The sequence below is a fragment of the Rattus norvegicus genome, chromosome 5, assembly GCF_021556685.1.
Source record: "Rattus norvegicus strain SHRSP/BbbUtx chromosome 5, alternate assembly SHRSP_T2T, whole genome shotgun sequence".
NCBI lineage: Eukaryota > Metazoa > Chordata > Mammalia > Rodentia > Muridae > Rattus > Rattus norvegicus.
In genome coordinates, this window is record NC_141538.1 from 151,000,369 (window position 1) to 151,026,180 (window position 25,812).

The 25,812-nt window shown below is 48.9% G+C and overlaps 1 protein-coding gene and 1 pseudogene across 2 annotated transcripts; both read right to left on the reverse strand.

Annotated features, from left to right (window-relative positions):
* Window positions 1-877: 877 nt before the first annotated feature.
* Window positions 878-16,199, reverse strand: Themis2 (thymocyte selection associated family member 2). 2 transcript variants are annotated; one of them, XM_087550670.1, is made up of 7 exons: window positions 16,091-16,199; window positions 14,917-15,047; window positions 12,079-12,219; window positions 8,839-9,249; window positions 4,558-5,627; window positions 2,446-2,593; window positions 878-2,109 (listed from the first exon to the last, which is right to left on the reverse strand). In XM_087550670.1, the coding sequence occupies exons 4-7, from the start codon at window positions 9,185-9,187 to the stop codon at window positions 2,000-2,002; spliced, it is 1,677 nt and encodes a 558-aa protein (XP_087406796.1). In that variant the 5' UTR covers window positions 9,188-9,249; window positions 12,079-12,219; window positions 14,917-15,047; window positions 16,091-16,199; the 3' UTR covers window positions 878-1,999.
* Window positions 16,200-23,996: 7,797 nt separating this feature from the next.
* Window positions 23,997-24,501, reverse strand: Swi5l1 (SWI5 homologous recombination repair protein like 1; annotated as a pseudogene).
* Window positions 24,502-25,812: the final 1,311 nt, after the last annotated feature.

Below are 25,812 nucleotides of genomic sequence, written 5' to 3' on the forward strand. Positions count from 1 at the left end.
GTCCCTGGATCTCCCAGTACAATGAACACTGGCTTCTGGGGAGAGACAGGTAGAAACTGTGGATGAGGTCCCCATAGTTGGGATTGGCCAACAGGCTGTAGGAATTACCTGGAGAACTCCATTCCAAGGTTCAAAGGTCAGGGAACTTGCTAGAACAGGTCAAGGCCGCCCAGAGAGGAGCAGACACAGGAGCACACATGGGTGCAGTGTCTAAAATCTGACCCAAGTTGGACCCAGTCTCAGGACAGCTGTAAACTCAGTACCGTTTTATCTGTTCCCTGTCTTCTCTGGTGGCTAAATTCTGTGGTTCATTTCCCAGGCTGTGGATAACATCACCCAACACGCCTAGACCCACCTTGGAGGGTGCATGAACAAAGTTCGTATTTGTTCTCTTAGCTCCAGCTCTGAACACAGGTTAAGCCACGCTGTTAAGAGTCCAGGGAACCAGTGGGGATTTTTGGTCTGTTTTTAACACAGTGACTTCCGTGAGGAGATGACAGGCTTGGAGGCCAGTGCCTGAGACATAACTGTGACACTGGTTATCAATGACACTAACAGTGAGTGCCAGGTACAGGTACTAGATGCCTTGTAAATATCTCAGTTGATCCTTAAATAAGTTTACATGTCATGAAACTAAAGCCTAAACTGAAATAAACGCTCAAATCGGCAGCTGGTCCATGGTGCGCTGGGAACCCAAACCCAGACTGTTGCCTTTGGAGCCCTCTAACCACTGATCTAGTCTACCTCCTTGACCATCAGTCACTAAGCCTGTTGCCTAATCTTAAAATCAGGCAGCCGTTTCTCTGTAAGAGTTCAAGGTTTGGATGTGGTTTCTAAAGGGCCTGGTGCACAGACAAGATAATAAATATCACTCACACAGAAGCATGTGTCGTTTTTATTCTGAGGCTTTACCATGAGATGATCTTGGGTCGTCAAGTCACCTAACAGCTTTCTTTTTAACAGTGTCAGAGCATCACCCAGATTTCCACAACTTTGGGTCTCCCCAGCTTCTCAGTTTTGTTTAATAAATAAATAGGTAAGTCAGGCTGGCCTGGAATTCAGATATCCACCTGCTTCTGCCTCCAGAGGTTAAAGGTGTGCACCACAAACCCCGGCTTTAAATTTTTAGATTGTGTCTAACTGTGGAGGCTTGCAGGGGCTCGGCTCTGTACATGAACTGAGTGCTCACAGCGTCCAGAAGCAGGTGACCCCTGGAGCTGGAGTTACAGGCAGTTGTGAAACACCTGATGTAGGTGCTGGGAACTGAACTTGGGTCCTCTGTAGCACCAAAGTGCTTTTTTTTTTCTTTTCTTTTTTTCGGAGCTGGGGACCGAACCTAGGGCCTTGTGCTTGCTAGGCAAGCGCTCTACCACTGAGCTAAATCCCCAACCCACCAAAGTGCTCTTAACCACTGAACCATCTCTCCAGTCCCTCTGCCTTTGTAAATTAGCTCTCTTAGTTCCACTAACAGACTTGATGAACTAGTGTCCTCCCTAGGATTTTATTCTTGGAAGCACATGCCCACATTTAGTCCCACAAGGCCATTTACTGGGTACCGATCATGAGCTGGGTTCTAGCCCCCGTGAGAATACTGTCTGCCCCCCGGCACAGGGCAGAGCAGGCAAAGGCGGCAGCCTACACTGGGTGACATAATGAAGACTGAGTTCTCTTTACTGAGAGGCAGGCAGCACTGAAGGGTGGCCTCTGATTCTTCTCTGTGCCTAGTAGTGGGTCAGCTGATGGGTACAAGATGAGCCAGAACCTGAATGGCTTCTCTGGACACCAGTGTTCTAAGGCTGAGGGTGTCACATGCAACTTTCTGGGACCAAGCCGACCTGGAACCCAAAGAGGCAGGAGTAGTGTCAGTCTCACGCCCATCGGAGTCTAAGTCCCTTGAGACTCTGCCCTAGGTCCTCCAAGAGTTAGCTGGTAACCCTGTGAGGCGGCAGCTGGGAAGTGTGGCTTTCCCCGAGCACCTAGATGTTTTTTCTGAAAGTGCTCAAATTTCTTCATAGTCGTGGTCATCTATATCTGGGTCAGGCGGGAGATGTGACTCAGTGGTGGAGTACTTCCCCAGCGAGCTCGAGGATTTGGGTTTCATACTCAGCACTGAAGAAGAAAGGAAAGTCCAGGTCATTCAGAATCTTTGCCTTTAGGCAAGTTCCTTCCCCCTTCAGTTTCATCCCCTGAACAGGGAAGGGACTGGCCTGACTGTGGCTCAGAACCACTCTCCTTACACACTGTAGCTGTTTATTGTCACAGAGGACACCATGCCTTAGGACTGGACTCATTGCATCGCTGGGGTCTGGAGTCTATAGAGAAAGACTAGCGAGGCCTTTCCCTGATCCGCTCCATATAAGGTTGGCTTTCAAACTAGGACCATGACAGGGTCCCCCTGGGTAGAGCCATCAGAGATGGGAGACGGCTGTGATGGGTCAAACTCACCTGAATTCTGTGCTTGGGGATTGGATTTGTGGTCTTTCTTGTTAGAAATCTTGCTGTACACACTTGACTTGTTCGCGGGGAAGGCTTCCAAGGTCTTCGCCTTGCGTTCAAGCTGTGGGCAGGATGGCTTCGGTTCTACAACTCGAGCCTGAGCAAGATGAGAAGAAAAAAACAAAAGCTAGAAAGCAGTAACGGTGCAAGACTCGGCTGCTGGGACCGAGTCGCCTGACAGGGACAATTGGCTGTGCGCTTTTCTGGGTCAGGTTTCTCATGGACAGAAGTCCCTCGTGAGACTGAAACTACTCAAGGACTCATCATTTTACCCACTATCACATGACTTATACGATAATAAATTCAGGCCTCCTGAGGTCCCAGCACAGGATACCTGTTGAGCTCACCAAGCAGACTTTGGATAGCTCACTCAGTCACCCTGGCTATGTAGTCAGGGCTGAATCAAACCCAGCCTAGCCGTCCTCCTAGCTGTGTGAGCTCAGATGACTCGGCTCTCTTATCTCAGCTGTAAAGAGAAAAAGAGAACACTGGTGCCTCTCTCTCTCTCTCTTTCTCTCTCTCTCTCTCTGTGTATGAATACACATGCATGCATAGGCGTGTGGGCTGTGAGAGTAGGTGGGGTCAGCCACCAAGTTAGCAAGCTATCGACAAACAGGAAGTAGCTAACTAAAGGGCTTGTGGGAGAAGTCCTAGCATGTCAATCACCAAGAGAGATGGATGCTCAAAGAGCTAGTCTAAGCCGGGATCCCACTCTCCCGCCTTTGATTCCCCTTGGTTCATTCAGCAGCCTTGAAGTGGTGGAATTTTTGCTTTTCACCCCGCCCCCACCCCCATATCCTGCCCCACTCTTATTAGGAAGAGAGACAGTGAGTGAAAAATGGCGGTGAACACAGTGAGGTGACAGAACAGGGCCAGCTCTGCCCAGAAGTCAGGGCCTCACTTCCGTAGCCTGAAGGAGGAATAAAGTTTCTAGCCCTGGGTCTAATGGGTCAACAGGCCGAACCTGAGCCTTCCTGTGGCTGGAGTGGGAAACAGGAAGTAGTGGTGGGAGGGGGCCCAGGAATGCCAGGCTGCAGCCAACCCATGAGAGACCCTGATGCCGTGTGAGCCACTGAAGCCTTTAACACCGAGCCCAGCAGTTGAAGATGAGGAGCCCTGGAGGTCAGATTTAACTTAACTTAGCACGACCTAGAATTTCCTGGACCTCTGTCAGATCAGGTAAGGTCTGTGGGTACGTCTATGGGGATTGTCTTGACTGCCAATCAATATAGGACAATTGAGAGCACTGTGGAGGACATCATTTCCTACGCTGGACTCTGAATTCTATAAAAGTAAGAAAGTCAGCAAGGAGTTTGTAGAGCATTTGATGCACCTGCTCTTTCTGCTCTTGACATGGCGTGGCCAGCTGTCCCCGGCCTCTGTGCCTTCCCTACAGGGACCGACTAAACTGGAATGGTGAACTAAAACCCTTCTTCCTCTAAGCTGCTTTTGGTTCAGGGCATTTTATCACAGGACCATAAGTCAAACTAGGACAGGAGGCCATCCTAAGAGCCATGGGGAGGACTGCAAACGTTTAGGTAAGAACAGAGGATGCTCTGCCTGGAAGAAGCATGAAAGTGACAGAGAGGAAACGCTCTAGGAACTTGGAGTCAGAATGCGTCCACACTCAAAGTCAAGCTTTCTCTTTGCTGACCCCGTCAGAGTCTTGATCTTCATTTTCCCAATCATAAAACACTGATAACTACCCCGGCTTTAAGATCGTGAGGACTAACCAAGTGGGAATACCTGGTACAAAGACTAGAGAGATGACTCAGAGGTTAAGAGCACCGGCTGCTCTTCCAGAGGTCCTGAGTTCAGGTCCCAGCAACCACATGGTGGCTCACAACCATCTTTAGGGGGAACCTGACGCCCTCTTCAGGCAGGCAGGTGCATATGCAGCAGAGCACTGATACATTAAACAAATAAAATATTTAAAGAAAAAGAATTGAACCCAATGAGCTGCAAATTCAGTACAACTGAGAATCATTGCAGGCAAAAAAGCAAGGCCCCAGGGTGAGCCTCACAGGTGACCCCTCCCTGCCGCTGAGGTTCTGTCCATACCTTTACGCCACCCTCCTTACAGCGCTGTGTGTTCTGCTGCTTCTTCGGGGGCCTAGGCGGAGGAGCTTGGTTCCCAGAGACTGGCAGCTTCCGGAGGCCGTAGTAAAAAGCTTCTGACAGTTCCTCCACCGTAGGGACAGACAGCGGCCCAGCCACCTGGCCTGGCCGTCCCTCAATCTCCACCACAGTCAGATCCAGCCACCTGGGAGGGATCTCGAAGCACATTTCCGGCTGGGAGTCCAGGCTTACTACCAAAAAGGGCTCTGTGAGCTTCTCCTCCAGGCGCAAGCCAGGGAAGGAGGTCAGAGGGTCAGTGGGGTGATGGGAATCTTTGGCCACCACCTTGACCTCACAGGGCAGGGTATACTGGGCAGTGAGATCTGCTAGGCTATAGCGTCGGCTGTCATTTACCTCCTCCACAAAGCTACCAGAGAGGTAGAGGGGTAGCAGAACCTGTTCTTTGTCCTCTACCTCCTCCCCTTCCTCTTCTTCCTCCTCCTCCTCCTCCCCAGACTGCTCATTCAACCGCTGACATATCAAGACATCTATGTCCTGCCCTTGGGCCCCACAGACCTGGCCGGACCTCAACACCTCCAGCCGATCACCCACAGCCAAGAAAGAAAACTCAGGATTCTCCTCTTCGTTCCCATCACAGTCTTTCGTGGCCACCACCCGGAGGGGCCGGCCCGGCTGGAGAGCACCCAAAAGGTCATAGGCCGTGGGGAACTCCCTTGGCCTCCGTTTGAGCTTGCCCTGGTAGGCTCCGGAGAGCAAGAAGTATCTGGGAACTTTTCGGCTCTTGCTTGAGGCCACAACCCGCCACGGTGATGAGGCTGGACCATAGATGCAAAGCCTCTGGCCTTTGCGTAGGAAGCTCATCCACGGGCTGAGGAAGATGGGTGGACCATCAGGAACCTCCAGGATCTCCGTGGACAGAGGGAAGGGGCCTCCCCGGGCCAGCACCTCGCTCAGCCGCAATGGTTTGAAGAAGTGGATGTGCTGGGAAGAGGCCGTGACATCTTCTACCTCCACCTCCAGAGTAGACGGGATCTTGACGACGCTGCTGCGCACTGTAGGGAGAAGGCAGTTCCGGAGCCCGGCACAAAACATCCGGTCGCAGCCCCAAGCCTAGCTCTGACTCCTTTCCCGCCATCCTTTTCCTACTATATAGATTTTTCAGCTCAGTCTTTTTTTATTTTTATTTTTACTTTTACTTAATTTAATGTTTTTATTTAAGAATTTAAATTTGTCGGGGCTGGAGAGATGGCTCAGTGGTTAAGAGCACTGACTGCTCTTCCACAGGTCCTGAGTTCAAATCCCAGCAACCACATGGTGGCTCACAACCATCTGTAGTGAGATCTGATGCTCTCTTCTGGTGTGTCTGAAGACAGTTACAGTGTGTTTATATATAATAAATAATCTCTAAAAAATAATTTAAATTTGTCTTTTAAAAAAGATTTATTTATTTTATTTATATGGGACTACACTGTAGTTGTTTTCAGACTCACCAGAAGAGGGCGTCAGATCTCATTACAGATGGCTGTGAGCCACCATGTGGTTGCTGGGAATTGAACTCAGGACCTCTGGAAGAGCAGCCAGTGCTCTTAACCGCTGAGCCATCTCTCCAGCCTTTAAAATTGTCTTTCTTACTTTTAACTGTGCATAGATGTGGGCACATGAATACAGGGGACCACAGAGGCCAGAGCAGTTGGGCCCTGCAGGGGCTGGAATTATGGGGGGTTGTGAGCCACCTAGCCTAGAACTCCAGTTCCAGAGATGCGATGCTCTTTTCCGGCCTCCATAGGCACCAGGCACATACATGCTGCACAGACATACATGCAGCCAAAACACCATACATGCAAATTTTAAAACTTATTATTATTATTATTATTATTATTATTATTATTATTATTATTATTATTACTTTGTTTGAGGCAGAATTTCTCTGTTAACAGTCCTGACTGTCTTAGAATTTGCCTTCTAAACCAGGCTGGCCTCCAACTCACAGAGATCCTCCTGCCTTTGCCTCCTGAGCACTGGGATTAAAGGCCTGCACCACCACACCCAGCCCAATAATTAATTAAAAAAAAAAACCTCTTTATTAAAATAGCAATAAACACATGATCCAGGTGTAATGCCACATCATCACAGTGTCCGAGCTTGGGAGACAGAGGCAGGACTCTCAGGAAAGAGTTCGAGGCTGGGCAGGCTACATGAGATGCTGCGTCAAAAATTTAGAACATGCTAATTAAGGAGGCTGTGGAGAGGGTCGAAATATCGCTGAAGGGTAATGTAAGGGGCGTGCCGTGTTGAGGAAGCCAGGAAAGTCAGAGTGAGGTACTTAAATGGAAACTTTGAGGACGAAAAAGGTGACCGAGTTAGGAGTGGTGTGAACTCTGACAGAGGAAATGCTGGTGCTAGGAAAAAGGGACACCTGCCGCTCCTCCTGTCTGTCTCTTCCACAGTGACCTGGAAAAGCATTTGCTTTTCTTCTCCATAAGCAAAATAAAATCTACTTTATCAAGCCAGAGGTATGCATCTTTAAAAGGGGGATAACTAATTTAAAAGCTTTCAGGCGTGTTTGGTTTTTAACCGGGTATGGTGCCACAGATACAGACACCAGCACTGGACTCGGGAGGCAGAGGCAGGAAGATCAGGAGCTGGAGACCAGCCTGGGCTACGTGAGACCCTCTCTTTGTTTTATTCAATTTTGGAAATGCTGGAGATCAAGGGCTAGCAAATGCCCCACACCGAGCCAGACCCCAACCTCTTTTTTTGTTCGATTTTTGGTTCTTTTTCTTTTTTTTTTTTTTTTTTTTTTTTTTTTTTTTTTTTTTTTTTTGGTTCTTTTTTTTCCAGAGCTGGGGACCGAACCCAGGGCCTTGCGCTTCCTAGGCAAGCGCTCTACCACTGAGCTAAATCCCCAACCCCTTGTTCGATTTTTGTTTGGTTTTTTTGGGTTTTTTTTTTTTTCTTTTTTTTTCGGAGCTGGGGACCGAACCCAGGGCCTTGCACTTGCTAGGCAAGCGCTCTACCACTGAGCTAAATCGCCAACCCCTTGTTTTGTTTTTAAAGACAGGGTTTCTCTGTGTAGCCCTGATTGTCTGGGGCTCACTCTGTAGGCCAGGCTGCTCTCAAACTCGGAGATCTGCCCACCTCTGCCTCCCAAATGCTGGAGTTAAAGGTGTGTGCCACCACCCGACCCTGTTCCCCTCTATTGATTTTACTATTTCTAAAACCTTTTTGTGTTTACACTTATTCATTTATTTTTATGGTTGTGTGGTTTTTTTTTGTCTGTCCACCTATATATGTGCAGGCGTGTGTTTGTGCCATGCTGTGAGTGCGAAGGTCAAAGGACAATGTGCAGAAGTCAGTTCTTCTACTGTTTAGGTCCCAGGGATGAAACTTGTGCATGATGGGGCAGGACCCTTACCTGCTGAGTCACTCCTGCTTTATTTATTTACTTATGTGTGTATGTATGTATGTAAGTATGTATGTATGTATTATATATAAGTACACTGTAGATGTCTTCAGACACACCAGAAGAGGGCATCAGATCTCATTACAGATGGTTGTGAGCCACCATGTGGTTGCTGGAATTTGAACTCAGGACCTCTGGAAGAGCAGTCAGTGCTCTTAACCGCTGAGCCATCTCTCCAGCCCCACCCCTACTTTTAAAAACAATTGTAGGGCTGGGGATTTAGCTCAGTGGTAGAGCACTTGCCTAGGAAGCACAAGGCCCTGGGTTCGGTCCCCAGCTCCGAAAAAAAAGAACCAAAAAAAAAAAAAAAAACCAATTGTAATTTTATTATTGGTGTGTGTGTGTGTGTGCACATGCCAGGGAACATGGAGGTCAGAGGGCCATTTTCACAGCAAGTGCTTTTATACACTGAGCTGCCCCCGCCCCTTTAATTAATTAATTGTTTGTTTTTTTTTTTTTCGGAGCTGGGGACCGAACCCAGGGCCTTGCGCTTGCTAGGCAAGTGCTCTACCACTGAGCTAAATCCCCAACCCCAATTGTTTTGTTTCTCAATTTTGAGACAGCATCTATGCAGCTGGTGTGGAGCCTAACCTTCATAAAGCATGGAGGAGAGCTTAGGTGCCTTTATCCCTTTTTCTCATCTCTTTTCATACCACATTTCCGTTTTCACAGGCCATCGGTATCCAGTCACATTGCGGACATTAGGTAAGCAGCCTGGAGCCCCCGGCCTATGCACGGATCGGGGCTATCTTCGACGGTACAGCTCCCAGCCACCCATGCCCGTGCCCCAGGGAACTTACTGTGCATGATGGCCTGGAGCTGGTACTGGGGCTTTAGTATCACAGAGGCCCAGGGGAGGCTGGGGCAGGTGAGCCTAAGGCCCTTCATAGCTGGGTCCTGCAGGATTTGGAGCAGGGTTTGTGGAGCACTGGGCTTGCATCTCCAGAAGGGTCCCTTCTGGGAAAGGGGCAGATGAAGGATGATCTCCTGGGTCTTTGAGGCCTGCACACAGCGTGCATAGCGGGTCCCGTGGTGTACTTCCACGGCCTCAAGTCTGAGGGGCTGATCCTCAGGCACCACCCTGGCCTCCGTGACAATTCTTTGAGTTGACTTGAAGTAAATGGGACACTGTGTGGAGTTCTGGGGCATGGCGGAGACGAGATCCTCCAGGGTTCTATAGCTCTGCAGGCTGGTGAGTGTGCTGAAGAGGCCTGTGGGATTCAGCAGAGGGAGGAAGCATGAGGAGGGAGGGGTGTGCTGGGGACAGGCTCTGCAGATAACCCAGCCAGACCCTCCCAGGACGGGTGTCAAGGATGGACCTGCATCTGGACATCTAGACTAAAGGTATAAGGACAGAGGCTGAATGACAGTGTGCAAACAGTGAGGGCAGAAATGATGACACAAGGGACACAGGGAACAGAATCAGGGCACATTCTCTCTCTCTCTCTCTCTCTCTCTCTCTCTCTCTCTCTCTCTCTCACACACACACGCACACACACACACCCTCCTCAACGTTTCCGTCTTTAACTTAGCCAACCCATTTTTTTCCTTTAGACCCCTCCCCCAGAGCTCTGGAGCTCCAAGCCCACACACCCAGTCTATCTCTCCATCTCGGGGTAGCACCGGTTGTCTCTTTGTCCCAAGTGAGAGCCCCAGAATCTACTAGCCCAGGGGCCCTACCACTCAGTGGCTCTGCCACAACCAAACGACAACCTCCTCCCATTCCTGCAGCTCCCAGACATTCTGCCACCAGGCTGCCCAATTGCCCAACTTCTAGAAACAGTAGTTTCCAGTCCCAAAAGTCACGGCCCAAATCTAATCAAGGAAATCTCACAGAGCTTAGACTGGAGCACATCCTCCAGAAATACTGGTCTGGGACCTCGGGAAATAGTTCAGTGAAACAGAAAGCTTAGAACGTCTGTTATCTGAGCTTACGCTCGGTGTGGAGGGAACACTGCCTGGTGTCCACAGGATGGTTGACAGACTTCAGATTTAAGCTGTGAGGTAGACAATAGCATGGCATTGAAACTAAGTCCCCTGACTTTGCTCGCTCCCCTCTTAGTGGTCTGCGAGCAAGTGAGGGAACTGGTTTCTGGAAAGAGGCATCACACTCTCAGTCAAAGCATCCCAAGGAAACATGTCTACGCACCCATGTATGTGTGCGCAGGTGTGGGCCTGGATGCGCACTGTCGTGTGGGTGATGGACCTGTGTGTACAAGTGTGTAGACTGGTTGGACCTAGTGGTAGGTATTCGAGAGCTCAAAGAAGTCTTCTGTAGAAAAACAGAGCCCTCAAAGCGCAGCAGGAAATGCCTCATTTAAATATCTGAAAAGCCCCGGATTCCTCAACACGTTCACCAGCCAGAGTGTGTTCGTCCAGCCGAAGGGATCAGCTTCTGTTCCCATCTGTGTGTGCACACACGTGTGCTCAGAACGCGCCTGCTCTGTGCCAGCCCCTCTTCTACTCTGTCTCCTCTTCAAAGCTCACATCAGTCCTGGGGCTCCCAACAGAGGAGGAAGCTGAGGCCACCAGTGTCAGGCTTTCTACCTACGCTGCTCCCAGCCACAAACAACACACCTCCTGTTTTGTAATAACTAAACCCTTTCAGGGTTCATTTTTCTGTGTGGCTTGCTTGCTTGTTTTCCAGACAGGGTCTCATGGATCTCAGGCTGGCCTTGAAATCCAAAAAGACCTTTTTTTTTTTAAAAATTATATATATTTTTTGGGGTTGGGGATTTAGCTCAGTGGTAGAGTGCTTGCCTAGGAAGCGCAAGGCCCTGGGTTCGGTCCCCAGCTCTGGAAAAAAAATATATATATATTTTTATTTCACGTCCACTGGTGTTTTGCCCGCATGTATATCTGTATATACATATACATCTGTATATCTGTGTGAAGGTGTCAGATCCCCGGAAACTGGAGTGGTAGACAGTTCTGAGCTGCCATGTAGGTGGATGGGAATTGAACCTGAGTCCTCTGGAAGAGCAACCAGTGTTCTCAACCATCTCTCCAGCCCTCCAAAGAGATTAATATTACTTTAAATTAAAAAAAAAAAAGTCACCTTTAAGCCAGGCATGGCAGTACACGCCTTTAAATCCCAGGACTCAGGAGGCTGATCAGCATGAGTCTGAGGCTGGCATGATTTACACGGAGACCAACCAAGGCTATACAGTGATACCTTGCACCAATAAAATAAATCACATTTATTTATTGTGTGCATGCATGTGCGTGCTACAGCACATATGAAGAAGCCAGAGGACTACTTGTAGGAATCACTCTCTCCTTCCAGCATGTAGGTGCGGGGAATTGAACTCGGATCATCCGGCTTCAGCAGAATCTGCTATTATCTCCCAGGCGTGAGACCTACTCCTGCTCCTCCTGCCTCCCTTCCAGGATTACCGGAATGTGCCGCTACCCCCGTTGGAGTACACAGTGCTGGCGACACGACCCGGGACTTCATGTTCACGCGGGAAGCACCTACCAGCTGAGCTATGTCTTCGTCCCTGACCCTTTCTGAGATGGAGCCCCATGCATCCTCGTCTGACTCACTATGAAGCTAAGGCTGGCCAGGACTCCCCAGTCTTCAGTCTCTACCTCCCCTATGCTAGAATCCAGGCTGTTTCCCCTGGGGTTGCTCGCGCCTCTACAGACCCACCCCACCCTGAGCTGTGCCTGCTTCATATTGCCCTTGTCTTTGCTCCCTGTCACTCCAGAAAGGCCTAGTTCGTCCTGAGTCTACACATCCAGCTCCCCAAAGGACACGTGGGTGTCAGGAGATGTTTGATGAATGAAGAATGGGTGAGCAAACACAAGGACCAAAACTTGAAGACCTAGAGGCAGATGCCATCCGAAGAAGGCTGGGACAAGCCAGACTCAGGGATGGCCTCTGAATATGCCCTTGGCCTTCCAGTTACATAATGGTAGTTATGTCGCCCTCATATGCAAAGCCAGAGGGGCAGGCATACTGCCCAAAGTGGCGAGCCAACCCACAAGTGGTTCAAGATTCACCTACACGATGCTAGAGCACCAGGTACAAGCCTTACCTGTGAAATTGGGGTTGAGCTCCAACGTCTGACCCGTCTCTGGGTCCTCACACACAACCTTCTCGAGGTGGATATGGGTGACCTTGATTAGGTCCCCCGTGGAGAGGCAACATTCATTCCCAAAGAGCTCATAGACGGAACCTGTGGAGACATGGACTCAGTTTTTCCTTTTGGCAAAGGCCTGGGTGGCCTGTTCCGTACAAACACTACACAGCGGTTCCTGCTGCCGTATCTTTCTACTTTGAAGTACTCGGGACTGGACCTAGTTCCAAACATACCCGTAAGTACTCCAGCCCACCCCACCCCTCGCCCCACTGGAGTAGCAGGCTTCTTCCTTGCCTTTCCCTGCTAAAGGGAAGCCAGCCTCAGCCTGCTTACTCGGTCTCCTCTGACCACTGCAGGCCTGATGGTGCCCTTTCTCCCAGCTCTCCTGGAGTGAGCACACAGTCAGGGCTGGTCTCTTTCAACATCTTTGCAGTCTCTAGGGGTAGATTTCACCCAAGAGGCAGGAACTAACCAGGCACCCACAACACCTGTACTACATTTGCAAAATCAAGCTCAGAGTAGGTGGGCTTCGCAAAGATACAGGCGACCAGGCAGGCACCTAGCTCCTCCCACTCCCTGCTCTCTGCTTCAGATGAATGAGCTGCGCGCTGTCTGTCTGTCTGTCTGTCTGTCTGTCTTTCTTTCGAAGCAGGCTCTCTGGTAGTTCAGCTTGCCCTGGAACTCTTTCTACTAATGATGATTGATCTGCTGATCAACTCTACCTCCAGGGTGCTAGGAAGGCAGGTGTATGCCACCGTGCCAAATTCTTTGGAGTACTCAGTACTCGGAATCAAATCTAGGATTTCCTGCATGCTAGATGAGCGCTGTACTAATTGAAGTACACGCTTCCGGCCCAGCGAATAGCTTTTCGCTTTTGTTTTTTAAATCAGGCTTATCTAGAATGCATATCTAGAATGCAGGCTTATCTAGAATTCCACCAAAGGTGTGGAAGTCAGGACAACCTCCCGAGTCAGTTCTTTCTTTCGACCCTGCGAGACCCAGGGATTGGATTGGGTTGTCAAGGGCAGCAACCACGCCCCTCCGCCCCGCCTACCAGCTAACTCACCCTCCCGCCAGCCAGCCCCGCAATCTATTGAGTTGCTCTTAAGAGGACAGAGAGGAGATTGAGGATCTGAGAGCCACCTCCAAGTTCAGCAGCCACTTGCCTGCATGCAAAGTGCTAAAGCTATAAAGAACACTGGGAAATAAACAGTAAAGCTCTCACAGTGCTGTGTGCCCGAGTCCATGTCCAGCGGCAGAGGATGGGAAACCGCAGGTGACAGGACCTTGAGGCAACCAGGGAAAGTCCTAGGAGAGCTGCTTACAGGGTCGGGAGAAACTGGTGTAAGCCTCACCCTAACAACTCAGGAAAGTGCACACAGTCGGTCAGAGGCGGACCTTACAGCCGAGGAGTGTGTTAGCCACGGAGTTATATATACCTGGCTCTGTACTGAGTGTTAACTGACGCTTCAGTGCCCTGAAGACGCGTGACTCCCCTTCCGGGAACAGGCCAGCAGTTTCCCTTTTCTAAATAAATAGCGACAGCAAGTTTCTCATTCCTAAAAGTGACAGCTTGGAGAGGCGGTACCAGCTCTTCAATGATCAATAAAGGGGAAGAGTAGGAACTCAAACAAGCTCACCCCTGGCTTCAGTAGGGTGTTCCAGGTCAGCCTCAAAAATATCAAAAAAGAGCCAGCAAGATATTTTCAGGTAAAGACTCTTCACTCCCCAAGTCCCATATGACAGAAGAAAATGGAAGAAGACAAAAGTCCTGTGACCTTCACATGCATACTGTGACACATGCACGCTCGCCCCACAAACAGACAAACAAACAAACAAACAAATAAATAAATGTAAACAAAGGCTCAGACGGCCAGCTGTGGTGGTACACATCTGTAAACAGAGAGTCTGGAGAAGTCTGGGCTACACAAGAACAACTTGTCCTAAACAGGGGCGAGGGGTGGGGGAGGTTAAGGGTGTTAGCCAAGAGTGCTGATCTAGGGCTGGAGAGATGGCTCAGTGGTTAAGAGCACCTGACTGCTCTTCCAGAGGTCCTGAGTTCAATTCCCAGCAACCACATGGTGGCTCACAACATCTGTAATGGGATCTGATGCCCTCTTTTGGTGTATCTGAAGACAGCTACAGTGTACTTAAATATAATAAATGAATAAATCTTTAAAAAAAAACAATTAGGGGTTGGGGATTTAGCTCAGTGGTAGAGCGCTTGCCTAGCAAGCACAAGGCCCTGGGTTCGGTTCCCAGCTCCGAAAAAAAGAAAAAAAGAAAAAAAGACAAAAAGAAAAAAAGAAAAAAAGAAAAAAAGAAAAAAAGAGAAAAAGAGAAAAAGAGAAAAAGAGAAAAAAAAAAGAAAAAAAAGGAGTGCTGATCTAGGATGTTAGATGGCCCGTCCCCACTGCAGCAGGGAGGGTAAAGTGGGGATTGGAGGCGGAAGATGAGAGGGTAACAGGAGGAGGGTATGAAGTCCAGGGTATTTACCTCCAAAACTGGAATTCCACTGCATCTTGCCCTCACGCATAGTTATCTACCCTCCAGGTAACTTCATTTGCATACCGACACTCTGTGACATCCGACATCCGTCTGTCCTCACGTCACCACCCCAATTTCTTCCACTTCCCACCACCCCAGGTCAGAGCAGATGAGGAAACTCAGATATTGTGACATAAGTAAGCAAGAGAGGCTGGGAGGATGTCCTGAGCTGGAGAAAGAAAGACCAGACTCCCAGAGCCCTGCTTCAGGGACCCTTCGGGGTTCCGATGGACGGGAGAGACTCACCCTTGTGTGGTCCTCCTTCGTCTACAATCCACTTGGCCAACAGAACACGTTGCTGGCAGCTGCTGTGGCAGAGCCTGGTTCCCTCATCCCAGAGAGCAGGATGAAGCAGGCATCCATGAGAAGCTTGTCCTCTGAGGGAGAAGCCCTGAATCTCAGTGTCTCCCTCCACAGTCTCCTCTGCCCTCCTCAGAGCAGCCTGGTGGGTCTTGCTCACTCACATCCACATCTCTTTTCTTCCCTCCCTTACCCAAGTGGCCACTTGCTATTTGGCCAGTAACTGGTGGCTGCGTCCTGATATGTCCATCTCTTCTTTACTATGAGACGGGGAGAGCCATGGGCAAATGTGCAAGCGAAAAGCGGCAAGGCTTCAGGGGGTGGCAGGACCATTCCAACTGAGAATCCAGCAAAGAGGAGAAACAGGGAGGCAGGGAGGCAAGGAGCAGAGAGCGCACGGGGTGGGGTGTGGGGCTGATCTGGTGCTTAAATAATGAACTGGAATGTATCTCATCAGCGAGAGTTCAGGGTCCTGGGTTGGATCCCTGAAGAAAGGGAGAGAAGATAAGAAAAGAGAACGGAGGGAGGGAGAGAGAAAGAAGAAAGAAAAGTGAACCGGGCATGGCAAATTCAGCCAGAGGCAGAAGGATCGTTGCAAATTTGTGGCCAACCTGGGCTACAAAACAAGATCCTCTCAAAACAAAACAAAACAAAAACCCAGTGAGCATCCTAGTGCCTGCCCGACACAATGAACAGTGACCTCCATTCACTTACTAATCCATTTATTATAATTGTTCTCGGTGCTTGAGACAGGATTTCCTAGGCTGTTCAGGTTGCCCCTGCCTAGCTGCTACCCAGTTTCTGTTAGGATTACCCAGCAACCTCAGTTGAGAAAATGCCTCTGTGTTAAACTCAGGATTTATCGCCTGCGGGACCGAAGCTGAGACGCAGGGAGGTGGCGCCTTTTGGTGCGGATTCCTAAACTTCGAGCAAGTAGCAGCCTCCGAACTCAACCCCCAAATTCCTCAGGGTCTCACTCTGTATCCCAGACTGACCTGGCATCATTTTATAGGCCAGGCTAGCCTCGAACTCGTGCCAATACTCCTGCCTCAGCCCCCCAGTATTGGGATTACAGGCATGACCCATCATGCCTGGCTCCTTCCACCCAAAGCCCGCTCACCCTCGAAGTAGACTCCGGAGCAGACCCGCAGCACGCGCGGAAGGGAGGCGGGGTCCAGGCTGCTCGCAAAGTCCTGCAGCGGCACAGGCTCCATGGTCGCGACCCAACTAAAGTGGCTCAGACCAGTCCGCAGTTTGCGGAGGACTGTCCGGAAGCCACGCCCACTAGAGACCACGCCCCCAGGTCCGGTTGGTAGGAGCCCCACCGGGTTCTCTGAAACCCCGAACTCTCGAATGAGGACTTTATTCCTCCTGATCTGTCTCTTCAACTCTAAAATGGGATCATTTCTTAGGGCTTCTACTGTTGTGATAAAAACAATTTGGGGAGGGAAGGGGTTATTTCATCTTACCACCCTGGGATCACAGAGGGTAGTCGGAGCAGGAACTTGGGACAGATACAGGAACTGGGACTGGTCCAGAAGCCATCAAGGAACACAGCTTACTGGTTTGCTCAGCTTGCTTTTTTTACACAGCTCAGGACCACCTGTCCAGGGTTGGCTCTATCCACGCCCTCTGGGCTGGGTCCACCCACATCAATCGTAAGTGGAGAAAATGCACTACAGACTCTGATGGAGGAGGCATTCTCTCAACAGAAGTTCCCAGATAGTTCTAGTTTGGGTCAAATCGATCAAAGAACAACCAGGACAATACCTTTCTTTACTTTGCTCCTTGGGACAGATCTAACATAAAGACTTGGTAATTTGATACCCAAAGGTCTGGTGTGTGTGTGTGTGTGTGTGTGTGTGTGTGTGAGAGAGAGAGAGAGAGAGAGAGAGAGAGAGAGAGAGAGAGAAACAGAGAGAGAGAGACAGAGACAGAGAGACAGAGACACAGAGAGATAGAGATACAGATAGAGACAGACAGAGACGCACAGAGAGACACGGAGAGACAGAGAGAATCCTGTAGCACAAATTGTACTCAAAATTTCTGTGTAGCTGAAGATGACCTTGAACTTCTTCTTTTTTTTTTTTTTTCTTTTTTTTCAGAGCTGGGGACCGAACCCAGGGCCTTGTGCTTGCTAGGCAAGTGCCCCTACCGCTGAGCTAAATCCCCAACCCCGACCTTGAACTTCTGATTGTCCCTCCCCCACCATCTGAAATGTGTGCATCCACACACACTTACTCTATTAGGTGCTGAGGATCAAGGCTAGGGCTTTATGCATTCAAAGCAAGCACTCTACCAAGTAAGCTACATCCTCTTCCTTGTTCTGGGTTTTTGAAGTAGGATTTCATGTGACCCACTGTGTAGCTGAGGCTGACTTCCTTAGACTCCTGATGTTCTTGCTGCCTCTCCTGCCAGGTTCTGGGATAACAGGCATGTACCACTTACCGCTTCAGGCCAGGAAGATATTGAACAGATAAAAAACGGTTCCACTTCCCCAGCAGTGCCAGGGGAATACTCTTCCACAGTATTCCAAGTCCAAACGAGGTACCACAGCTCCCTTGTGTTGTTGGGGGTCTGTCAGGACATACACACTCTTACCCTTTGGGTCTGAGGAAGAAGACATATTGTCCTGTCCATCCCCAGATACACCCTGGTCCTCTGCCCGGATGCCTCTAGTGATGAGAAATGGCTACCGATCTCTCTAAGACACTCAGGTCCTCTGACACGGGTGAGTAAAAATGGCGCCGTGGCACAGGCTGTGATCCCAGCACTTGGGAGGCTCAGGATTCAAGTCATCTCTGGGTTATAAAGAGCATGGTCGCCATGAGAGCCTAGCTTAAAAACAGAAGGCAGGGGGTTGGGGATTTAGCTCAGTGGTAGAGCGCTTGCCTAGGAAGCACAAGGCCCTGGGTTCGGTCCGCAGCTCCGGAAAAAAAGAACCAAAAAAAAAAAAAAAAAAAAACCAAACAAACAAACAGAAGGCAGTTTCTCCTAATGCCCTGCCTCCTGCTTTAGGAAATAAGACTTGGAAATAAGAATGGAATGACTTGGGGTTGGGGATTTAGCTCAGTGGTAGAGCGCTTGCCTAGCAAGTGCAAGGCCCTGGGTTCGGTCCCCGGCTCCGAAAAAAAGAAAAAAAAAAAAAAAAAGAATGGAATGACTTCCTCCTGCTGAAAAAAAAAAGTGTAAGTAGAAAAACAGAAGTTCTCATGGCTCCTGGGAACCCTGGTGGTGAAGGGCTATCCACTGTCTCTCAACTATTTTCTAGAGTTTTCCATCATAGACACTACGAACGGCTCAACAAGGCTCAACAAGAATCATGGGACATTGGGCTGGAGAGATGGTTTATCGGTTAAGAGCACCGACTACTCTTCCAGAGGTCCTGAGTTCAATTCCCAGCAACCACATGGTGGTTCACAACCATCTGTAATGGGATCTGATGCCTGAAGACAGCAACAGTGTACTTATATATAATAAATGAATAAATCTTTTTTTTTAAAGTGAAAAATCCAAAAAGAGATTTAAAAAAAAAAAAAAAGAATCACGGGACATGCAGGAGACAGCCAGGAACACCTCCATCTTCAGGGCATTAGCTCAGGGGAGGAGGGGGAAGGGAGGGGGAGAGGAGGGGAGGGGGAGGGAGAGGAATGAGAAGATGAAGGAGCACAAGGGAGAGAGGAGGGGAGGAGGGGGGGAGGGGAGGAGGGGAGGAGGAGGTGGGGAGGAAGAGAAAACAAAGAAGACTGAGGAAGGGAGGAGGCTCCTACACTCAGGGATGCTTAGGGAATTGTGAAACTGAGAACGAAGGACTTTTGGAGGCTTGTCCTGTTGTCTCTAGATTCTTTTAATTATTTTTTTAATCATTTTTATTTCGTTTTCTAATTTTTGAGATGAGCTTCGTAGCTCAGGCTGGTGGGAAGCTCAGGTCCCCCTGCCTTAGTCCGGGACTACAGGCACGTGCCAGTGCCACCGTGTTCAGCTTCCAGCTTTACTTAAAAAAAAAAAATTGGGGGTTTGGGGATTTAGCTCAGTGGTAGAGCGCTTGCCTAGGAAGCGCAAGGCCCTGGGTTCGGTCCCCAGCTCCGAAAAAAAGAACAAAAAAAAAAAAAAATTGGGGAACTAGAGAAATGGCCATCGGTTAAGATTTCCCTCAGGGGCTGGAGAGATGGCTCGGCGGTTAAGAGCACTCGACTGCTCTTCCAGAGGTCCTGAGTTCAATTCCCAGCAACCACATGGTGGCTCGCAACCATCTGTAATGAGATCTGATGCCCTCTTCTGGTGTGTCTGGAGACAGCTATAGTGTACTTATATATAATAAATGAATAAATCTTTAAAAAAAAAAAAAGACTTCCCTCAGGCGACCCCAGGCTCATTCCCAGCACCCACACGCCAGCTCACACAACTGTTGGTAACCCCAACAGTAACTTGACGCAAGACACATATGCTGGCAAAACACTCATGCATGTAAGGTAAAGTCAGTAAATCTAAAAAGGATTCCTTTCAGTTTTATTTCACGCACATTGGCGTTTTGCCGGTGCGTGTGTCTGTGTTGAGGGTGTCAGATGTCCTGGAACTGGAGTTACAGGCAATTGTGAGCCACCGTGGCGATGCTAGGAGTCCAACCTGTGCAAAAGCAGCCTGTGCTCTTAACCTCTGACTCATCTCTCCTCCTTTCCTCCCATTTTATTCAAAGCAGAAGCAGGCTTCCTTAATAATGACCACAGAAGAGTTGGACGTGAGTGAAACTCGTAAGAGCTAGGTTTCCAAGTTTCAAATGTTCTAGAGGCTGGAGGGATGACCCGGTAGTTAAGAAGAGTGCTGTACGGAGGACTCAAATCAGTCAGTTCATGACTACCTGTAAAGCCAGCTCCAGGAATCACCCTCTTCTGGGCTCTCTCTAGGCACACACACACACACACACACACACACACACACACACACACACACACACCTCTTAAGTCTTAAACCTTGAAAAAGCCAGACATGGTGACTTACACCTTTAATCTTTAAGCCCAGTTCTTGGGGGCAGAGGTATGCAAATCTCTGTGAGTTCGAGTCTACCCTGGTCTACCTACAGTTCCAGGCCAGCCAGAGCTACATAATCAGACTCTGTCTCAAAACCACTTCTTGTGGCTGGGGCTGTAACTCAGTTTGTAGAAGTCTTTCCCGGCATGCAGGAAGTCTGTTATGCAGGCATAAACAGAACATGGTGTTGGGAGGTAGAGGCAGGAGGGTCAGAAGTTCAGCGTTATCCTCAGAACACAGTGAGTTCAAGATCAGCCTGAGATACATAACCTTGCCTGAAAACACATACTGTATATGTTACTAATTTTTGACAAGGCTGGTGGTCCAGCACTTAGGTAGAGGCAGGTGGATCAAGTAGACCAGGTAGTTCAAGGCCAGCCTGGTCTACAGAGCAAGTTCAAGGCTGGCCAGAGCTACACAGTGAGACCCTGTGTCTCATTTTTCTTTTCTTTCTTTTTTTGTTTAGCTCTCCTCCACCTCCTTACCCTCTTTTCTCTTCTTTTTCTTTTGTTTTTCAAGACAAGGTTTTACTGTGTAACCCCGGCTGTCCTAGAACTCACACTATAGACCAGGCTGGCCTTGAACTCAGATCCACCTATGTCTGCCCCCCAAGCACCCATGCAAATGCAAACACACAGGCGAGTACACACAGACCCACAATTTAAAGATAAAATTTGTTTGAAACCACCAAATTTGGAAGCATAAAGAACACTTCCCACGGAAGCCATGCTGTGAACAGGGACTGAACTGTGACCTCGTATGCTCACGCTAATGGAGTACTTCCTAGCCAGCAGCCATCTTCCCTACCTGCGTCCCTTGTACCCCTGACTCTTCTCTTAGCTGCCACCTGCTATATCCTCTTTTGTAAAGTGTCCTTTGTAAATCGGCACCCTGTAACGGGGGTAAAATACAGGTTGGGTATTTAAACGGAGAGGCCCAGGGAGGTACCTCTTGGGATTCCCACAGCGGCCTTGAGAAAGCACAGAGCAGAGCCTCGACCCAAAGTGAAACTGGTTCTGGGTCTGGGGAAGTGGCTTAGAGTGAGGAGGAATTTTTTTCCTTCCCTGTTTTGGCAATGCCCAGATGAAAGCCAGGGTGCTGCACCCTCACCAGGTCAGAGGTTCTTCTCGAATCTGATACCCACAAGTTGGAATAGGAAGAGGAAGAAGCCACAGCCCTGATTGCTATGCCAGATGACTTTATTTTCCCTACCGCCGCAAATGTTTCTGTCATTTCTGACGTTCAGGGAGGCAGCTGAGGCTCCTGTCCCCTTCACACACATACATACATACAGACAGACAGACATACACACACACACACACACACACACACACACACAAATACACACACATACACTACATAAACACACATACACACATACACACACACACACACACACACACACACACACACACACACACACACTTCTAGTGGCTGAGACAATGGTTCAGTGGGTAAAGCGCTTGCCCAGTAAGCCTGGCAGCTTGAGTCTGAACCCTGGAACCTACATAGCAGTAGAAGGCAAGAATCAGCTGTGCTTACGAAGTTGTCCTCTGACTTGCACAGGCCACCACAGGACTAGTGCCTTCTTCTCCCACGCCCTACACCATCGTAACCAACCAGGATTACTAGTTGGGCTGGTGATGGTGGCACACACCTCGAATCTCAGAATCCAGAAGGCTAAGATGGGAATGTTCAAGGTCAGCCAGGGCTGCAGAATAAAACCCTACATTAAAAAAAAAAAAAAAAAAAAAAAAAGGAATAATTTCCGACTCAGTGATTCCATGCGACTAGATGCTCAGAAAAACTGAAACTAGGGAATCTGGAGAGAAGGCTCAGTGGTTAGAGCAGCAGCTGCTCTTGCAGAGGACCTGAGTTCAGATCTCAGTACCTACATGGTGGTTTACAACCATCTGTAACTCCAGCTCTAGGAGATCTGATGGCCTTTTCCGACCTCCTCTGGCAGCAGGCACATAGGTGACCCAATGCATACATACAGGTAAAACTGCTACACGCGTGAAGAATCGAAGAAATAAATCTAAAACAAGAGCTTTGAGAGAGACGTTTGCACATCGCCGTCCTAGCAGCCAACAGGAGAGGCAGCCCAGTGATGGATGAGCCGCTACCATAATGTAGACTTCGCTTACAGTGGGGGAAACGTGTTGAAAGGGAGACACACATGGGAACATGGGTAAGTCTTGGGGCTCACAGGTAACTAGGGCGGGATTCCACTCACATGCAGAAGCTACAACGGTCAAAGCCACAGATACAGGAAAGGCATGCAGGGACAAACAGCAACTGATCTGGAGCAGGGCAGAGCTCTGGCTCAGCCGGGAAGGATTTCAGTTGTGCAAGACCAAAAACTTCTAGAGATACGACGAGATGACGACGACGTCACAGAACGCTTTCTGGGCTACCGCTGTTGCAGGGAATAGCTTAGCTGAAGCCCTGGATTTCAAAATCTTCGGCTCTGAAAAAAGTTTGTGAATTTTATGTTATGTGTGTATCTTCCCGTATTCTTCTTTGGCGGCCTAGAAGCATTTAATAAACCTTTATAAAAATCTGGTGAAAGCCTGGTGTGGGGGTAGCGCCTTTAAATCCCAGCACTTGGGACACGGGGGTTGTTCACACAGGGGGTCAGCTAGGTTTGCACACAGTCTCAAAAAAGAATCAAAAAGGAGGGGGCTGGGGATTTAGCTCAGTGGTAGAACGCTTACCTAGGAAGCGCAAGGCCCTGGGTTCGGTCCCCAGCTCCGAAAAAAAGAACCAAAAAAAAAAAAAAATAATAAAAGAATCAAAAAGGAGAGGGGAGACGGGGTGGGGGTGGGAGGGAGGAAGGAAGATAGGAAAGAAGCTATCTGTGGAGAGATTTCTCAGTAGTTAAGAGCTGCTTTTGCAGAAGTTCAGGTTCAGTTCCCAGCACGCACAACAGATCATTCACAACTGTCCAGAACTCCAGTTCCAGGGGAACTAAGGCCCCTCATTCAGCCGCTGCAGACATCTAAAGTGTGCATATGCACCCCACGCCCCCCTCTGTCTTTTCTGACTTTTTCACCTTCATTTTTATTTTAAGTGTACCGCTGTTCTGCTTGTTGTGGCTGTCCTGGGACTTTCTCTGTAGACCAGACTGGCCTCGAACTCAAAGATCCACCTTCCTCTGCCTCCCTAGTGCTGGGATTAAAGACCTGCACCACCACAGTCCCTGTTAGGATTTTTTTTTTTAAATGGGTGGTGGGGGTGGGACTTGCTGGAGAGATGTCCCTTCAATTAAGAGCACTTTTGTTTTCTGCAGGGGTCCCAGATCTGGTTCCTGGCACACGGTGTGTCACAGTTATATTTAATGTGTTAATTTTTTAATTTAACCTCATGTTATACTGACTAATGCTAATCTTACTGTAAAGATTTCTCCTTGTGGACCCCCCAGTGTAGGGGAATGTCAGGGTGGGGAGGTGGGAAGGGGGGTGGTTAGGGAGAGGGGAACACCCTTATAGAAGAAGGGGAGGGGGATGGGATAGGGGGCTTATGGATGGGAAACCTGAAAAGGGAATAACATTTGAAATGTAAATAAAAAAATATCCAATAAAAATAATGAAGAAAAATATCCAATAAAAATAATGAAGATAAAATTTTTTTTAAAAAAGAAGAAAAAGATTTCTCCTTGTAACTAACTAACTTTCTTTCTTTCTTTTTTTTTTTTTTTTTTCCGGAGCTGGGGACCGAACCCAGGGCCTTGCGCTTCCTAGGCAAGCGCTCTACCACTGAGCTAAATCCCCAACCCCTCTTTCTTTCTTTTCTTTTCTTTTTTTTTTTTTTTTTGTTGCTCATAGGTTTATTAACAAAAGGGACAACCACACATCCACTCACAAGAAATGTTTAGAAACCTTAGCACTGACAATACCCACACCTCCCAAGACCCCTCTTCTCTAGGACCCACTCCAAACTCTGGAGGGCTTTTAGCATTTTTTTAAATCTGGAAACCATACGAAAATACTGTCTGGGCTCTCTGCCTCTTATGCCTCCATCCTCCTGTCCCTGTGGACTGCAGATAGAGATCTCCGAGGAGCTGCTCAGTCATTTGGGTTTAGATCAAAATCCAGATATGACTCCTTGGTGGTAACACCTCGAGTCACAGTCGGTTTGCCCGGCAGCATCTGCGACGTGTTCTTGATGTTGTTGTATTCATAGAACTCAATCACACGGTAGCCCTCTGCTATTAGCTGGGAGATCTCCTTGTCCAGCATGTCCTGCTTCTCCTTCAGTTTCTGAATGTCAGAATTCAAGGTCTCCTCGGTGACTTCCTCACCCTCATCAATCATGGGGAATGGCCGTTGGGGTGATCGGTAGCCCCCATGGTAAATTCGGCTGAATTCTGACTCACCCCTCCTGAACCCTAAGGTCCCGGGACACCCGGAGCAGCGTGGGCTTAAACTCTGAAGGGTCCAGGGTTGGGGTTAAATGGCTGCTTTTCAGGTAACCAGAAATCGAAGATGGAGACCACCAACTGCCTCATGGCCGGATGCCGTAACTTTGTTTCTTAATGTTCCCCACAAGGTTATACAGATATTACCTTCTGACTTACTTTCTGGATCTTTGGCAGCTCCTTGGATGAACCCTCTTCTGAGCTATTCTAACTGCTGCCACCCTCTCTTTGCCTTTCTGTAACCTTGAAGCAGTTACTGAACCCTAAGCCCCTAAAAGAAGTTTGGGTGATGTCTTAGGGTTGTACTGCTGTGAACAGACACCGTGACCAAGACAAGTCTTATCAACGACACCATTTAATTGGGACTGTCTTACAGGTTCAGAGGTTCAGTCCTTTATCATCAAGGCAGGAACAAGGCAGCATCCAGGCAGACATGGTGCAGGAGGAGCTGAGAGTTCTACATCTTCATCTGAAGGAAGCCAGGAACAGACTGGGCACCCTCGGGCAGCTAGGAGGAGGGCCTCCAAGCCCACCCCTACAGTGACAAACTTCCTCCAAAAAAGGTCACAACTTCTAATAGTGCCACTCTGTGGGCTGAGCATATGCAAACCATCACTGGTGACTTCTAAAAGGAGACTAAGGGGCCATTGGGCACCCACTCATGCCTCTTCTTGCCACTCTGGACTTTGTTTTGGAGACTAGAACTGAAACAGTTGGACGGAAGCTGTTAGGTATCAGTGAAGCTCTCCCAAAAGCTCTCCAAAAACCCACAGCAGACACCCCATCAGCCTCAGCTTCTTGGCTGCTACAGAACAGCATCTGTGCCCCCCTCCACAAACAATGCTGTTTCCACACCAACAAACTCTGACTGGTTTGAGATGGAGCCTAGAGTCAGGGACCAGAAAAACTTCAACCTCAACCCTCCTTCGGTGTATGGGCTACCAGTTCCCTCTCCTCTGGCCCTCCCCTGGATCACCGTCTCCTTCACAGGGGCCTCATCCTCACTTTTATAAATGTTTTAATTACCAAACAAAGTGTCCCGGGCTCTCGAAGGGGACCACATTGTTACTATGGTCATCATGTTGCTGGCTTGTGATGAGCGCTTGGCAACCATGACTCTGTTTCAAGGGGTTGTCACGAGCACTTCCTTGTGCTTGTGTTCTGTTTCTGTACCCCCAACTCTTTGCCTACCAAATCCCCCATTTGGAAACTTCCTACTTCTGGATTATATTTTTTTTTAAAAAAAGTCCTTATTTTCTCCATGTCCAAGGCTGATCTCTTGAACCCCATCCTAGGGAGAGACAGCCCCATGTACATGAATTAAAAACGAAGCTTACTTTGATGAATTAGGCCATGGTGATTGGGTCAATGGTTTCCTCCTCGAATCTGTGTGA

What these genes read in the sequence shown, in the direction of transcription:
- Themis2 (XM_087550670.1), bottom strand. Translation starts at nt 9,187, where the DNA reads ATGCCCCAGAACTCCACACAGTGTCCCATTTACTTCAAGTCAACTCAA. An exon ending in GCTCCAGGCCATCATGCACA is followed by an intron (nt 5,628 to 8,838) that starts GTAAGTTCCCTG and finishes TTCTCCCTACAG; the next exon opens with TGCGCAGCAGCGTCGTCAAG. An exon ending in GTAAGGAGGGTGGCGTAAAG is followed by an intron (nt 2,594 to 4,557) that starts GTATGGACAGAA and finishes CATCTTGCTCAG; the next exon opens with GCTCGAGTTGTAGAACCGAA.